The sequence below is a fragment of the Phyllostomus discolor genome, chromosome 3 (assembly GCF_004126475.2).
Source record: "Phyllostomus discolor isolate MPI-MPIP mPhyDis1 chromosome 3, mPhyDis1.pri.v3, whole genome shotgun sequence".
Taxonomy (NCBI): domain Eukaryota; kingdom Metazoa; phylum Chordata; class Mammalia; order Chiroptera; family Phyllostomidae; genus Phyllostomus; species Phyllostomus discolor.
In genome coordinates this window covers 109,092,583-109,108,200 of record NC_040905.2, presented here as the reverse complement: position 1 = coordinate 109,108,200, position 15,618 = coordinate 109,092,583, and the positions used below count along the sequence as shown (strand labels likewise).

The 15,618-nt window shown below is 40.9% G+C and overlaps 1 protein-coding gene across 14 annotated transcripts in view; it reads left to right on the top strand.

Moving 5' to 3' along the window:
- Positions 1 to 15,618, top strand: part of RBFOX1 (RNA binding fox-1 homolog 1) — a 1,508,648-nt gene that overhangs the window by 1,438,391 nt on the left and 54,639 nt on the right. For all 14 annotated transcript variants that reach the window (XM_028527782.2, XM_028527789.2, XM_028527774.2 and 11 more), the window contains one exon: positions 10,244 to 10,376. In XM_028527782.2, coding sequence (XP_028383583.1) covers positions 10,244 to 10,376 — 133 coding nt within the window. The remainder of the gene's footprint in view (positions 1 to 10,243; positions 10,377 to 15,618) is intronic.

Genomic DNA, 15,618 nt, shown 5'->3' with positions numbered 1-15,618 from the left:
TTCAGGAGCCGCAGCAACCCCAGAGAAGCATGGGAAATCCAGCCCAACATAAGGAAGCTAATTTATCTCACTTGCCCTGTTTCTTACCTGGAGAGGCAATTCACTGAGCTTGCTGTTTCAGCCAGCTGTTAGCTAGGTCATGAATGATTTAACAATTGAAGCTTTACTGTGTATATGCACTCGATAAAGTAATTATTTATATAAATTATTTGCTTTTTTACCATGCTGCCTGAAAAAAAAAAACTAAATTGACACCAGTACAGGTTTTGTCAAACAAATAGATTAAGACAAATCCCTTCATCCAAATTAAAATAGACCTCAGCATCTCCATTTGTCCTCAACATTCCTTCAAACAACATAAAGCACATTTGCAAATGCCTTGTGTGGTCCTGCCAAGTTAAACACTCCAAGATTGAGATTCATTCTCATTTTGCTGAATGAAATGTTACCAAAATCCTGCTCCGGGGGGTACTGTCAATACCTGTGCATAAACAGATTACAAATATGTCTTGTGTACAGTAAAAACCTATCAGTGCATTTGAAGGCAATGTGTGTCTGTTTGATTAATCTGACCATTTGTAACCTGGGAGAAGAGAGACAACAGTTAACTTAGGGGGGGTAAGCAGAATAGTGTGGCAATAGGTTAATAAACAAGGCTCTGTCCTCATCCAAAGTTGCAAAGACCTACACGATGAAAGAATATTTTCATGTATGAGTGTTGGGTGTGGGATTTTTTGCAGCATTTTGAATTTGCTTTCAAGTTAGGAAACATTTTTGCTCTGGTAACACCAGAATCACTATTCAAAGCAAATATATGTGTGTTCTTTGCATTGTTATTTATTTATTTTTACAGATGACTCATTTCTTTCTAAAAGAGATTTATTTCTAACCACGTTGTGAGCAAAGTGATAATTGATAACACTATTAAGTCAATTATATTCCATATCTTGGAGAAGAATTCTGGTTAAATTTAGTCATAAGGAGGACATTACTTTGACAGTAATCAGGTTTGTGTGTGGAACACCACACTAATGTAACCCAGGTCCCTATTTCTGGAAGAGTCCATTTTCCCAACATTTTTGGATTGTATACAACCCCCTGGCTCACCTCCAGATGTGGAGATAAACCCCAGTAGAGATGGGAAACAGCTTGCCCTGGACTCTTATTGGGAATATAAATCAGTAGCAATCCCCATGGCCTCTATCCAATTAGTATTAAAGGAGCAAAGCCCTTCCAGGTGTCTTGAAATCTCAGAGCATAAATATAGAATGTAAGAAATGGCACCTGGCCCCTCCTCCAGTTTTACCCTCTGTTCCCAACGAGGAGTGTATTGAAGTCTCAGGGAGATGTCAGCAGATTCTCCTGTGAGTTAACTGAGTCCGTGATGAATTGGATTTTTGGGGGTGTGGTATGGATATAGAGAAATGATGTAGCAGCTTGACAGGCAATAGGAGGGAAGGAAAATGGAGACAGTCTTGCCCAAAGCTGACACGGGATGCCTTTGACTTGGATAATAGATAAGATGATAGTGTCTCTAGTGTTAAAATGCCTGAGTTCAGATACTTGGCTGAGTTTCTGAGCTGCTCTATATCTTTTGTTCCTCCCAGAAAAGTAAAGATAGCCATGATGTCTGTTTTCTATGGTTTTGTGAAGAGTTAGTTGAGTTAACTGGTGGGTCTGGAGGTTAACAAATGTGAGTAAATAGTAGCTATTATATCATAGGGTCGAATCTCCTCCATTGGTAATAGAGTACAGGTAGCTGGAATTTTTTGCCAACTGTATTCATGATTTTGCTTGGATTATTCCAGTTATCACTGCCTGAACTTTTAGACAAATAAGGTCCATAGTCCCTCATCATTAATGTTCTCACCAAATCAGGTTCTCTTAGAATATGCATCCTTCAGAAGCAGCATCTCAGCAAGTCCTGCAGATTCAAGGACCAGCACCTACTTTTCCTTCATAATTGAACTACTTATTGTGGCATTCTAGTTTATGTGTCAATATAATCCATAAACATCTTAGGGATTACCTTGGGCCAGGTAATCCTCTAGGTGCTGGAGACAAAGTATTGACCAAAATAAAGTTTTCAGGACATCCCAACACAGAATTATAAAATGAAACCGCTATCAAATAAGGTGATAAAAGACTGGTAAGTGGAGGCAGGCCACAAAGAGTGATGTGAGTGACTGATGGCAGTCAGAAAATGTCAGGTACAATTAAGAGGAAAGACTTGGAGGAGGAGGTGATGTTGGAACCACAATTGGATGAGGAAATTAACTCAACCAGTATAGACTGAACAAAAGACAGAGAACTTGCTGAAGCAACTGCAAAGCAGCAGCCAGAGGCTGGGGGGTGGGGGGTGGAACGAGGCATTTCAGCCTCGTACAATAAAGATTTAGGGGGCTGTGGCCCAGGATGGCTGTGAATGCAGCCCAACTTGAAATTGTCAATTTACTTAAATCAGTATGAGAATTTTTTTTTATTACATGTCACAGCCTATTTAATGTCTGGCCCAAGACAACTCTTCTTCTTCCAGGGTGGCGGCAGAGACACCAAAAGGTTGGACACCCCTGGCAGCTTGGGCAGTCAGGCCAGTACAGTGTCACCATGTTTTTTCCCTTCAAAAATGTGCATTTCTCTCCAAGTTCAAATCCTTGCCAATCCCTTCCACACATCCTAATCAGACCTATAACAGCCTAGAAACTTCTGGCTAATTTGGATTTGACTAAAACTTTTGTACCATAACGTTATGTAAAAAGATTCAATTATGGTGCGCAATGTTTTGTGAGTAACTACCGCCCATAAAAAGTTAATTAATCAGGGCTGTGTCAATTTCCTCGTGCCATGTCAATTTGCTGCCAGGTAATTAATCACTAATCACCCACCAAGCAGCAGGCCCCGGGAACAATCCACGAGCCATTTATTGTCTTTCCCCAAATAAATGGCACACGCAGCCAGAAAGAAACACATCTTGCCTTTCATAATATTTTTATCGACACTTTCGCAAGTTGTAACAGACTGAAGCAACAAGCAGCTGCAGTTCAATGGAATATGAATATTAAAGAAACAAATGAGTGGAGATTTATAGGACATTGCATTTCTGTTATGTCAGTTTTGAGATTAAACCAAGCAAATGAACAGTGAAAAATTACTCTTCCATGTGGAGAATGGTGATTAGACTTGTACATTAATTAGAAATTTTTGTTTTCCTATTCAATGCATTTCAAATGAGGGTGTCCTATAAGGAACTGTTTGTCCGAAATGTAGATTTATTCACTTCTAAACAGTAGTATTTAATATCAACATGCATTTTTAAATGAAATGAGAGTTGATCTCAAATGTGCATTTTAGGGATAAATACATGTGAATATGAGAACCAGAGATCCCAGCAAATTAAGTGGCTCTTCTGGTTGGTTTGTAAATGACTGAATGGATGGAACCCTTCTTCTTTTCCCCAAACCTTGAAATTACAGAATTTTTTAAAAATTGAAAGCTTTTCCATTTTACTTTGACTTCAAACTAAATATGTCCCATCATATTCAGTTTTCCATGTAATGTCATTTAAAGATAGTGACCTAGCTGTGTATAAATTCTGTGTTATAAACCAATCTGATGTACCTTTGTTTGAGAGCTGTTTGAGAGCACACATTTTTGCCATTTGAACAAATTCATCCGTTTTCACTGTGATGTTTATCACACAGTGCTCTGCCTCTGAAATCGAGCTATGGCTGGCTATTTATTTTGCCTCAGTGTGTTACCTATTATGCCACTTCTTAATTTATGGTCCAGCACATTGAACAGGAGATCCCCCAGGGGGGATCCCGCAGAACCATGAACCTGCTGTTGAATATGCACCTGCACCCCCAGAATTGTGCAAGTGAATGTTTCCTACCATAAACTACCCACAGAACAATTCAGCTCGAAGTTAGCATGAAGATCTCTCAGCCCTGAAACATTCCAAAAGTGGGGGAAAGGTGGCATTATAGGGCAAAGGGAGAGGAAGAACAGGGCAAAAAACAAGTCCCCGCTTCATTCTGAAGGCGCACCTCTTCCAGGGCAGCTGGCAACTTCATGCAAATTCAAACCAGCACACAAATGCAAAGAATAATTGCCCATTAAAGCAGTTGTATATTTGTATGGCTTTGATGCAGAATCTGCCCCCCTGTTGGCTTTTGCATCTGCTACTCTGCCATCTTTCCCAGAGCTCTAAAACTTTAATATGCAGTTTATAACCCTCAAGTATTTTCCACTAGTTTTGTGTTTCTTCTCTTGGGATTCCTGGGCTGCCTAGATGATCTCATTTGTGTTTATTTTCTAAGGTAAGCACCATGTTCGTAAAAGAGATGGAGGGGGTAAACACACGTTTGTCACTGTAAATACATTGAAAGCAGAGCTCATAGAAGGTTGGAGGTGGGGGCTTTGTCTTTGAGGAGGAGACAGGAAGCAGTTGACACTTAGGTAAATGGGTCTGGCTGGTCCATACACCCACATACCTTCTATTTAAAAATGTTGATTTGTTTCAGTTCTCTAGCTCATCACAGCATGTCTCTTGTTACATCCCTAAAGTTTCCGTTTCATTGAGTTCCAAGGTATAGAAAGAACTACTTATTCCCAAGAATGGAGATGGTTACTCCAACTCACCTCCCCCAAAATAGGCTCTGGGTATAAATCTAGCTGAAGGCTGGGAGTGGGTGGGCTGAGATTGTTGATGTGTCAACAAGATGTTCAATTGGTATTTACTCCAAAAGCTCTTGCCCTGTTTTCTTTGAGAGAAACTCATTTTTAGCTTATGAGCTAAATCCAATTTTCGTTGCAGTGATACCATATTTTTCACTTTGATTCATGCTGGATAAGGTTTCAGAGGGAACCTTTCCAGTATAATGAACCTATGATTTTTTACCCTCCCTTGTCTCTCTTTTCTCCTGCCAAGAACTAAGGATTTATACTGTATTCCACAAAACAGCCTGAATACTTCCAGTTGTCCCCCACTGGTGGTCTGTTTACATGTGTGTTAACTTGAAGTTCAACTAGAAAAAAAATCAAAATCCAGCATTGGAGTTCAGAAATGCCTCTAATTTGGTATCTTTTTTCTCTAGCCTTGTTCTTTAATTTACATTAACAACTATTGGACAGGGTGACAGGTTTATGACTTTTATTAACAGTGATTTGCTCCATTCCAGAAATGGAGAGGACACTGTGAGCATCCATTTGGCACTTTGCATTGGATTGATTAAACATTTATTGCCCACTTACTGGATCCAAACTCCAGAACTGGGGCATTGGTAGATGACATGATAACTTTCACTCAACAAAAGATAAGTGTCATGCCATGTAGTACATAATAAGATGTCTGTTTCTAGAGGGTCCAAGAACAAAGCCATTTTGGTTTTGTTTAATCTGTATCTGAATCATTTATTCAAGCAAGTGCTTCAAATATGCAATTAACTATGTCCCAGCATCTACAAGCCAGCATACCTGGTGGGCAAGTGAATAAAAAGTAATCCCATCCCATGATGAGTCTAAAGGAAGCTTGACAAACAGCTGTGGGTTTTTTTTACCTAGACATTCACTATTTGTCTCAGTGGCAAGGAAGAGAGCCAGACTGTCCTAAACCAGCCATTTGGGGAACATCCTCTAATGGAGGTGGGGAGACACATAGAAGGCATAGCTACAAATCAGATAAGTTAAGGATTATAAATATTCTTATTTTTCTGTTGTCCCCTGTTGCACAAATTTATTGCATTCAGAGACTGTGATTTGCTGGGTTGCCAAAAAGCCTTGTCTGGAGCTAAATGAAAGAAGGGACTTTAAATAGATATCTCCTGCCTGGGGAAAAAGTTTGAGTCCTGCTTTTCCCCAGAACAGGAAACAGAACTTCCTGTCACTCTGCAGCAATAAAAGTGAATTTAAATTACTTGAAGGTTTGCAAGAATACAAGTCCAATACATCTGTGTAACCTGTCTTTGTTTTTTATCAGAATCAAAGATATTACAAGTCTGGTTGCTATTTCTGGGCCAACACAACACCTAAAAGTATAGATGCAGCAAATATCTTTATAAGGGTCATGATTGAGATATGACTGTGTCATTTGCATACTGTCTGCCTGCAAAACCTGGACTAGACATTTTGTATAGGAAAGAGTTATGAAAAATGGAAGCTAAACAGATAGGGCATCTACTCCCCCAGAAAGAAGGAAATTAGCATTGGTTAACCACCAAAAGGTGTCCAGGCATGATGTTAAATACCTGATACCTGCTCTGTGCAGGCAACCTTGGCAATCAGTAAGTGGAACAGATGGAGATCATTGCCCTCATGGAGCTTATGTTCATTCTAACAATAGCAAGAGTTCTTTTATTCCAGAATCCAAGCTACTTGATTGCTAGTACAGCAGGTCCTTGAATAACATCGTTTTGTTATAATGTTGATGAGATGCAGTAGGAACTTAAATCTTGTTTATATCAATTAGCCTATGCTAAAATTGGCTTTGTTGTATGTCATTTCACTGAAAGTCACAGAACCTATTGACGATGTTAAGTGAAGGCTTACTGTACACCAGGGGAGGTTTGTGGCTGCCTTGCCCAGAAGCAGATTAAAAAATAAAGAGAGGAAAGAAGGAGGAAGGGAGTGCAGAAGGAAAGGACGGGGGAATGAAAAAGTAGGAAAGAGAGGATGGAGCATAAGAAGAAAGAGGAAGGGAATGCTCATTAGTATGATGACTAACTAGAGACTAAGGGACCTCTTGGCCAGTCCTAGACTGGCAACAGGAAAGAGACAACTAAGCCAACCACCCATCTGGGAGACTCACGTAATTTCTCCATGAAGCCTCTGCTCCCAAGCATGAACTTTGGAATCACCTTATTTTACCTGAGGGGACCTGGCCTCCCAGGAAGGCAATATTTACACCAAGAGTTGATGTGCAGTCTTGCCTGTGTTCCTTGAACAAAATACGAACACCTCTAATCTGCTTTGTGTAGAGGAGCCCAAAGAGGCTTGCATTAAGACCCATAAGTATCTTATCCTGCATATATTCTGTAGCAAACAGGGTACAAAAAGAACCCTGGCTCTGCACTTTCAGCAGCTTGTGCTCCCCTCGCTCTCCTGCCGAGCTTCTGTTTCATGTTATCTCTCAACATCTAAATCCTCCAAGAATTATTGTAAAACCTGCTTGTCGCTGAGAGGGATCTTGTCTCACTCCCTCTGCACGGTAGCCAGAGATAATGAATGGGTCAGCATAATTACCATGTTTTCTCACACAGGCAGCCAGCTGCTCTGCCAGATTGTGAATTTTTCATTTTCTTTATTTCAAAATCCAGGGTGTTCCTATGAAAACTTCATATTTGAACAGTGGCAAAATGGAGTTAAAATCAAGCCATGCTCACTGATTTTCTCCTGGTCCTGAAGCAAACATCTCATATCTCATTACTTTTGGGCTTTTATGATATTAGGATTTACCCACTTTCCCTGTTAAGACAGGCACCTCTCTAGAGTGTCAAGCACAGTTATTTGAAACTGGAACCAGGAAACGTAGGTGCTAGGGGCTGGCAAGCTAACAGTTAAGTTCAGCTGCATGATTTGTTTTTAACAATAAAAAAGAAGGTTACAAATAACCAGTATGGTTTTCTCAGACACAAATCGAAAGATGAAATCATTCTGGCTTATTCACCAATCCTAGCATTTTACCCTCATCATGAAAGAAAGAAATGATAGAATTCATGAAGCAGGCTGGCTGTTCACCATTTGGGAACACAGAGAATTCCAAATGACAGTCAGTCCATCTTCCCTTCAGGTTAAAGGGTTATATTCCAACCCGTGCAGTTCCGTGCAGTGGTATAGAATCAGGAGTGACTTTATGCGAAGTCCCTTGCTCTCCCTTGCTCTCCCTGCCAGCCTGCCACCCCACCATACAGATACAAACACACGTACTGTCCAAGGCCCCGGGGTAATGGCACGAGACTGGGTGGAGGGCTTCTGCTCCTGAATGGGATGTAGAAAGGGGAAAGCCCCTTTTGGAAGTTTGGATATAGGGTGGAGACCACATTAGCACAGCAGGAAATACAATACCCCCGCCTTAGGTGTCTCATCAAACAGAGTTCCAGGAAGGGTGAAGTGTGGGTGTGTTCAGTTAACAAAGTTAAAGAGCTGCCTTCCCAGCAAGGTCTCTCCTAGTGTTTATGTCATGTCAAAAGAAATTCTGTGTCCTTCCCTGCTTTGCACATCATAACAAGCACTGTGTGAAACCCCAGGAGAGATGGAGCAGGAAGGTAAGACTCTGAAGGGGAATGAAACCCTTCTCACCCTGGCTTATCTCACCAGTCTTCCTCTCTCTGAAAATCCTCAAATCTCCTGTTAGGTCAATGGGATGAGAAAAAAAATGGGACCAGCAGAGAAGGTGTACTGGATGGTCTGCCCATCATTTGGCCTGACCACAGCCCACAACTTTATTCACTTGGTCATCCATGCATTCGTGGAGGAGCCCAAAATTTAGAACCTACTGTGGACAAAATCAGGGGGTTCCTCTTGACTTGGGGAAGCAAGAGGAGATGCAGGGATGAATGGGACATGGAGGGAGGTCTCAAGGAGCTTGCACACTAATAGAGATAAAAGTAACAAATGACTGGCTTTCCTTCTCTCAAAATCAATACCCGCGAGAGATATTCCATAAAATATACCTGCAAGAGATATTCCAGGCCTCAGAGCCCTGACCAGATGGCTGAGCTGGTTGGCAGTTGGTTGGCGCATTGTTCTACACACTGAAAGGTTACAGATTCAGTCCCTGGTCAGAGCACACATGTGGGTGGTAGGTTTGATCCCACGTTGGGGCACAGAAGGGAGTCAACCAATCAATGTTTCTCACATCAGTGTCTCTCACTTCTCGCCCTTCTCTCTCTCTAAAATCAATAAACATACCTCACATGAGGATTAAATAAAAATGAGTACCTGGGAAAATGGAGTTGAGGAATGCTGGGTTAGCTAGGTTAAAGCATACCCCTCTCTGTAGGACTTTCTGAGCCTTCAATATAGGTCTCCTGAGACAGTGAGTTCCCAGGTGTATTTTCCAGAAAAGCACCCCATGCACATGCACTGGGGGTTGGTGCTGCTGTTTAGTGGGATGGGACAAGTGCTGGCTGCATGGTGAGAGCTTTGGGGGATTCAGAGAAGAGGAAGGAGCTGGAAAGCAGAAGCAGTTCCGTGAGGCCTCCTGGGTTAGGATTTGCACGCGGTGGGAGGAAGGACAGCCCAGGCAGACGCAACAGAATTAATTATCGGGGGTCTCAAGCATTGCACTTAATTTCCCTCTTGACTCCTCACCAAGTTATCCTGTTCAGAGAATTTTCCCCTAGGAAAGAAAGCCCTGCCCACACTCTTCTGAAGAGTTGAGTTCCCAGACTTCTCTGTCCTTATTGCTACTGTGTTTTACAGGCTGAATAAATGGTTAGGGGGCTGATGGGACATTGGAATGATTTGTTTCTGGGAGCATGAGGTGTACCATATTTCAATTAACAATATATGTACATAAAGGAAAATGTAGGAAATAACTAAAAATGGGTTGGGGAAAAGCTATGAACAGACAACTAACACTCATGCCATTCAGCCCCAGAGATAAGTATGGAACACATCAAAATATGTGTATATATGTATATATACATATGTACACAAATATAAATATACATATATACACATATTCACATATACATATGCACATATACCTGCATATACATACATACACACAATTACGCATATTATATTTGCACACAATGTACATACATATTCACTAACACATGGAGAGGTTCATATATAAATGTTACACACTAGATGTGTGTGCGTGCATGTATGTGGATGGATTCATGGATGGATAGATGGATGGAACAATGGATGGATAGACAGAAGACCAATACATGTTGAGAACACATTGCACATACATCTTGCAATCCACCTTTTAATTGCTTGTGAGCTTTAAGTCTGTTTTTAAGAATTCTTCATCAATATTTGTCATTTAGCATATTCTCCTGGACACCAGGCCCACCTACTTAACTAGCCCATCCTCTTTGGAATCAGACCTTGGCCTTGGCCCTAGCCCTGCTGCTGCCTTTATACCCCTGGCCCCTGGAAGCATGTGAGGGGTTGTGGAGGGTGGCAGGTGTCCAGTTTTTGCCCTGGGGCAGCAAGGTCGGGATGGAATGTTCCTTCAGTGGTAGGTGTGACTCTGAAAGCCTTTGCCTTGCTCTCTCCTCTCCTCCTACAGTGCCAGGCTTTCCGTATCCAGCCGCCACTGCGGCGGCCGCCTACCGAGGGGCACATCTGCGAGGCCGTGGTCGCACCGTGTACAACACCTTCCGGGCCGCGGCACCCCCACCCCCGATCCCTGCCTATGGCGGGTAAGTGATGCTACCCCCTGGGCGGGCCTCCCTGCACCCGCCCCCTCCTGTTTGCGAGCGCATGATGGTCTTGACTGCCCCACCAGAACACCCCAGCATGCAGCCCAGCGCGCCTGTCATGGAGCACCTTGCAAAGAGTATTGAAAAATGAGTGTAATTTGTCCTGTCATGGATGGTGCCTTTAAGCATTCTACATGTCACATATTGTTATGTAAATTCTCTCTGAGACTGAATGCTGGAGAACAGAGAAATGGTTACAGCCAAAGATGTATTTCTGATGATTGCAAACATCTGGTTATTAAGGAGGTTGGATCACATTTGCCCCGTGAGTCTGTCCATGGAAGGACATGGGGTTTTCAAACATAAAAATCACTGGCTGGTCATGCTCCCTTTCCCTAAGATACCTTGAGTTTCAAGGTTTATGAGCCTTTGGCTGGGAAGAGAAAATTAGATATGGAGTCAAATGCAAACATTCAAAATTTCAGTGAAATTGGAATTACGACTCGTTTTAGCTGGATTTCCCAAGATGTCACTTGTCTTTGTTTCCCCTCTGCAAGGAAATGCAAATTCACGTGTTCCCCATTGCCAGTTTGGTATTTCTGTGCATGGACTTTGGTATTGCCAAGTGAATAGCAGGAATGGTGGTGAATGCTGAAAAAACCGGTACTGGTGTGGTGGGCTACAACCTAGAGATGCTACCCTTTCTCCTTCCTGATCCTCCTAGAACATTCCTGTACACACAGAGTCAGGGAGAGAGGGATATCTCTAAGGCTGTGGTCCTCAAGAAACATTGGGAATATCTGGAGACATTTTTGGTTGTCATTACAGGGGCTGGGAGGTACAATGGCACTTAATGGGCAGGGATGCTGCTAAACATCCTATAGTGCACAGGATGGCCCTTCCCCTGATACAGAGAGTCCTAGTGCCCTAAACATCATTGGTGCTGCTATAAGGAAACTCAGTTATGCCCAGGATGGCCTGGTGGGAGGCTTCCCTTGCCTGTGACTGGCTTTCTAATCTTTAGGAAGAATATGACTGTATTCAGGACTATGTGAACAGGGTTAAACACGTTTTTAAATAGTTCTGTTGCTTGTAAATCTATTAGAAAACCTGAATTAGCCTAGAATATCTCTCTATTATACTGAGTGAGATATTTATATTTCTACCATTTCAAAGGAAAGCATTTGAAGTGTTTCAAAAACAAATGCAGTGAGACAGAGTTAACACTATAAAGAAAATGAAAGTAGATGAAATTGTCAGGATGGGAAAATAAAGGCAGAGTAGGCAAAGTCCATTGTTTCTGGTGTTATCATTAGAGTTAGGTCAATTCCAAGCTTCTTAGTGGGCAAAACAACACTAAAAAAGAAAAGAAAAAAAAAAAGCTCTACTAGGAAGATGGTGGGTAATAACAAACCAAGGATGAATTAGCCCAAAATTCTCTCACCCTCCAAAATAAGACATGTATCTTCATGTCTTTAACCTCATCTCTTGGATAATGTGATATAAATAATCTGACTATCTGAGTGTATAATCATTATCTTCAGCCCCCACAGTATCAAGCCCATTTTATAGATCCAGAAAGGCAGGAATAAAGACTTGTTATTTTCAAGGTCACATAATGAGTTATGAAGGAAAAAAAGTTACCCACTAGGCTCATGTGATTACTAAAGCAAGATTCATAAGCCATAAATGCAAAATTGCATGTTTATACACGATTAGTTTGTCTGAAAAATCATTATCTTATCTTGGTAGCTGGTAATTGCAGCTTTCTAGTATACATACCTTCAGTAGCTCACTGCTATATTGAACAGACAAAAATGAAGTAAAATTATATGGCTTATCCTCACATGAACAATTTATAAAAGTCTCAGAATAACACACCTGCTGTAAAATAGAAATTTGCTAACTTATAATGAACTTGCTCTTTGCTGGGAATAACCATGCATAACTAATTACCACCACATTCACCAGGGAGAGACACAGACATCTCCAAATGGTGAAACAATGTGTTTGTGACTGCCTGGAACATGCTTTAGTATTAATATTCCAGTGATATTTCTAATCCTTTTGTTTACAATTGTGGGTTGTGCCTCTTTGCTGAATATTAACTGGAATTCTGAACCCACATTTAATAGTAAGATAAAATTCTTAAGATATGGAGAATAGAAAGAACAAGATGGTTAGAGTGTGTGTGTGTGTGTGTGTGTGTGTGTGTGTTCATGTCTGCAAGTTCTGTAAGAGGATAGGGCTGGTGGGGAAGGAGGAAATTCAACTGGTTGCTGGGTGTTTTACTGGACTACAGGTTGGCTGGAGTGCATTGATTCTGGATGCAAAAATGTGAATCGAGAATCTTAAGTGGTGGTTTCCTTTTTCCTCTGGCCTGTGGGCTGCTCATCTTGGAAAGAAGAGCAGAGTTTGGCTGGAGGAAACAGTGCCCTGATCTTATATTGAGTTGCAGAGATGTTGGAAACCCACTCCTGTTTCCAGGAATTGACATGATCAGGATTCAAGTGGTCCAGGAGATAGTGTGGATTTCTTATAGCTGTTTGTCTAAAAATTCCTTTCAAGGATGACTTCTAAATCGGACTAACGTCTTTATGGATGTTCTGTTCAGCTCAACATCCTTTTTCTCAGCTCCATGCACTCTCTTGCACTGAGGATGCAGAGGCAAATGGCACCCTCAGAGGAATTTCTTCCAGTTGGGGACAGAGCATGCCATGTTAGCCAACAATTTCAATAAGTGTGATAAACAGTAAGGAGGGTGCTGTGTGAGCAACAAGGAAAGTCTCAGGTGTTTAGATAAGGCTTCTAGGAAGTGAAGAGAAATAGGACACATCTGTATTCGATCATTTCCTAAATTTCCATGCTAAGATCTCATTCTCTGATTCTCCCTAACACCCAATGATCTCCATCTTTTCTAAGATGTCACCTAGCAAACTGCATTCACTAAGAAAAAATTTAATTTTCCCATTGTCATCAGTTAAAGACATATCTAACTGCCAATCTAAACCTCTGTTCTTCATCAAGTATCCAATATGAATATACATTGTTATCCAAAGACCAACAAAAAATGTGTCATTTATCCTATATTCACATACAGCTTCTATATATTTTCTCCAAGAGATTGAAACAATATCCCACAGAACCTCCATGGCTGCTTTTGTGGAGCCATGGGTGACCCTTGGAATATCTAGCATCAAGATAGTTGTCCAGGAGGGTTCACCAAGGATGCCCTACATCCATCATTTCCTCTCACTGATTTTGTTTCCCCTTCCACATCCTGATGTTTTCTAAAATCCATTCCAGCAAGTAAAGAACATAGGCTATGGAGAGGCCCTATCTCTCTGTCTCACGTAGCTAAATAGAAACTTCTTGGGGTGTAATGCATGATCATTCCTTCAGGGGATGGGGGTACAGGGGTTCTGTTTAGACCATGGAGGGATCATGGAAATGAATGCAGAACTCTAGACTGGAATAGCAAACCCCCTATTGTTTACCAACATTAACTGAAAGAGAATGAGTGATGAGTTAGAAATCTAGTGGCTACACAGTCTACAGAATTGTTACAGTTCAAAAAGACAGTGTAGGGGCAGATGAGATTGGCCCCTGCTGTTCTAACTCATACTACCCTGGGTAGCTGACTTAACTTGTATAGATACAGTTGCCTTAATAGGAGATTGACGACTATGTCTTCCTCCACTCGGTTAATAGAGCATGGGATAGGAAATCCATATAAGATTACAACTTAGTAAGATCCATCATGTGATGTGTGTTTAGTGAACTCTAGCTACTATTGTTGAGGTTGATGCAGTTACTGATCCTTTGTCTTTCCCTGTATGACATCACTTATTCCTTTGCTGGCAGGCACCTGTAGTTCACAGATCTGCATCCCCTACAAGCTGCAGAGATGGCTTTGGTTTGCACAGAGCACTTCAATAGTTTCTGTAATGTGTAGATTGTAAATAAAATATCAACTTGTGAACAATCTCAACAAAAGCTGAATGGACCAAGTTTTCCACACTTCTCCTTATATTTGATCCTGGAGTCAATTTTGGTAGAGGAGACATAATGTCCAGTCTGTCTTCCTATGACTCACAGTTGGGAGAAATTACCCATTGGGTAATTGCCATCCAGTGGAGCTTGCAGACTGATTATTTATGGATGAAGATGGAAGGTAGCCACCAGACTTGGTACCACCTCTGATATTGGACTACAACAACTAAAACCCATTCCTTCCCAAAGGAACCTCATGAAATTGTCCTCACCAAGTTCTTGTTCTTAACTAATTGGTTAATTAATTATAAAGTAGCTACTTATTAAACACCTAAGCTAAGCATCAAGCATCTGCTATACGGCCTTGGTCTTGGTTCACTGGCTATCTTTGAATGAGATATTCTGCACTTTCTCATATATTTAACTATGATACATCTATGTACAATTTCTCAGAGTTAGGTTGAGAAGCATTTTGAAGAGATTCTACTACTTTGAGTATAGGAAAGATACCATAGTATCCTAGGAGAAAACTTCTTAAAGTCAACTAGTACAAGAATTCGACCCATACGCGGATACTTTGAGAATGCTTTCAGGTCCTAAAAATAACTGTCTGATACCAGCCTCTAACACTGCATATAAGACTTGCTGTCTGTAAATCAAATATACTTTTTGGTTTTAATTTTTAAATGTCTAATCCTCAGACCGTATTATTTGATATTTAGGAACTTTCCAGTTTAATATAACTCTTGAACTAAAGTCTTCGCCACCCATTCTCAAATACTTTCCAGGATTCTCTGTAGCTTTTTGTTTTTGGTGTCAATTCTTATTCAGATTCCCAGGCAGTTTTAAAATGTAACCTCTTACATTAAAAAAAAAATCCTCTTAATTGGGTGAATTTATGGACAGACACCATAAATCAGTGCTGCTTAAATTTGGGGAGGGGAATAGGGTGTCATAGATGCCTTTGATAACCTAATTAAAACTATGTATTTTCCCTTGGAAAATGTCTATGTACATATATACACACATGCACCACACACATAATTCTATGCAAATGATGCCAGGAAGTTCATGGACCCACCTAATATCAACTTAAAAACAGCTAGATTTGAATGCATTAAAATTTTAATTTATCTCCACTTGGAAGGGAAGTATGTAGAGTAGTTTTAAATAACCTTTCCTTCAAAATATATTTATGGTTAGACTATATTATATTACACAAACACATCATGTACTTTGGGCATCTTAT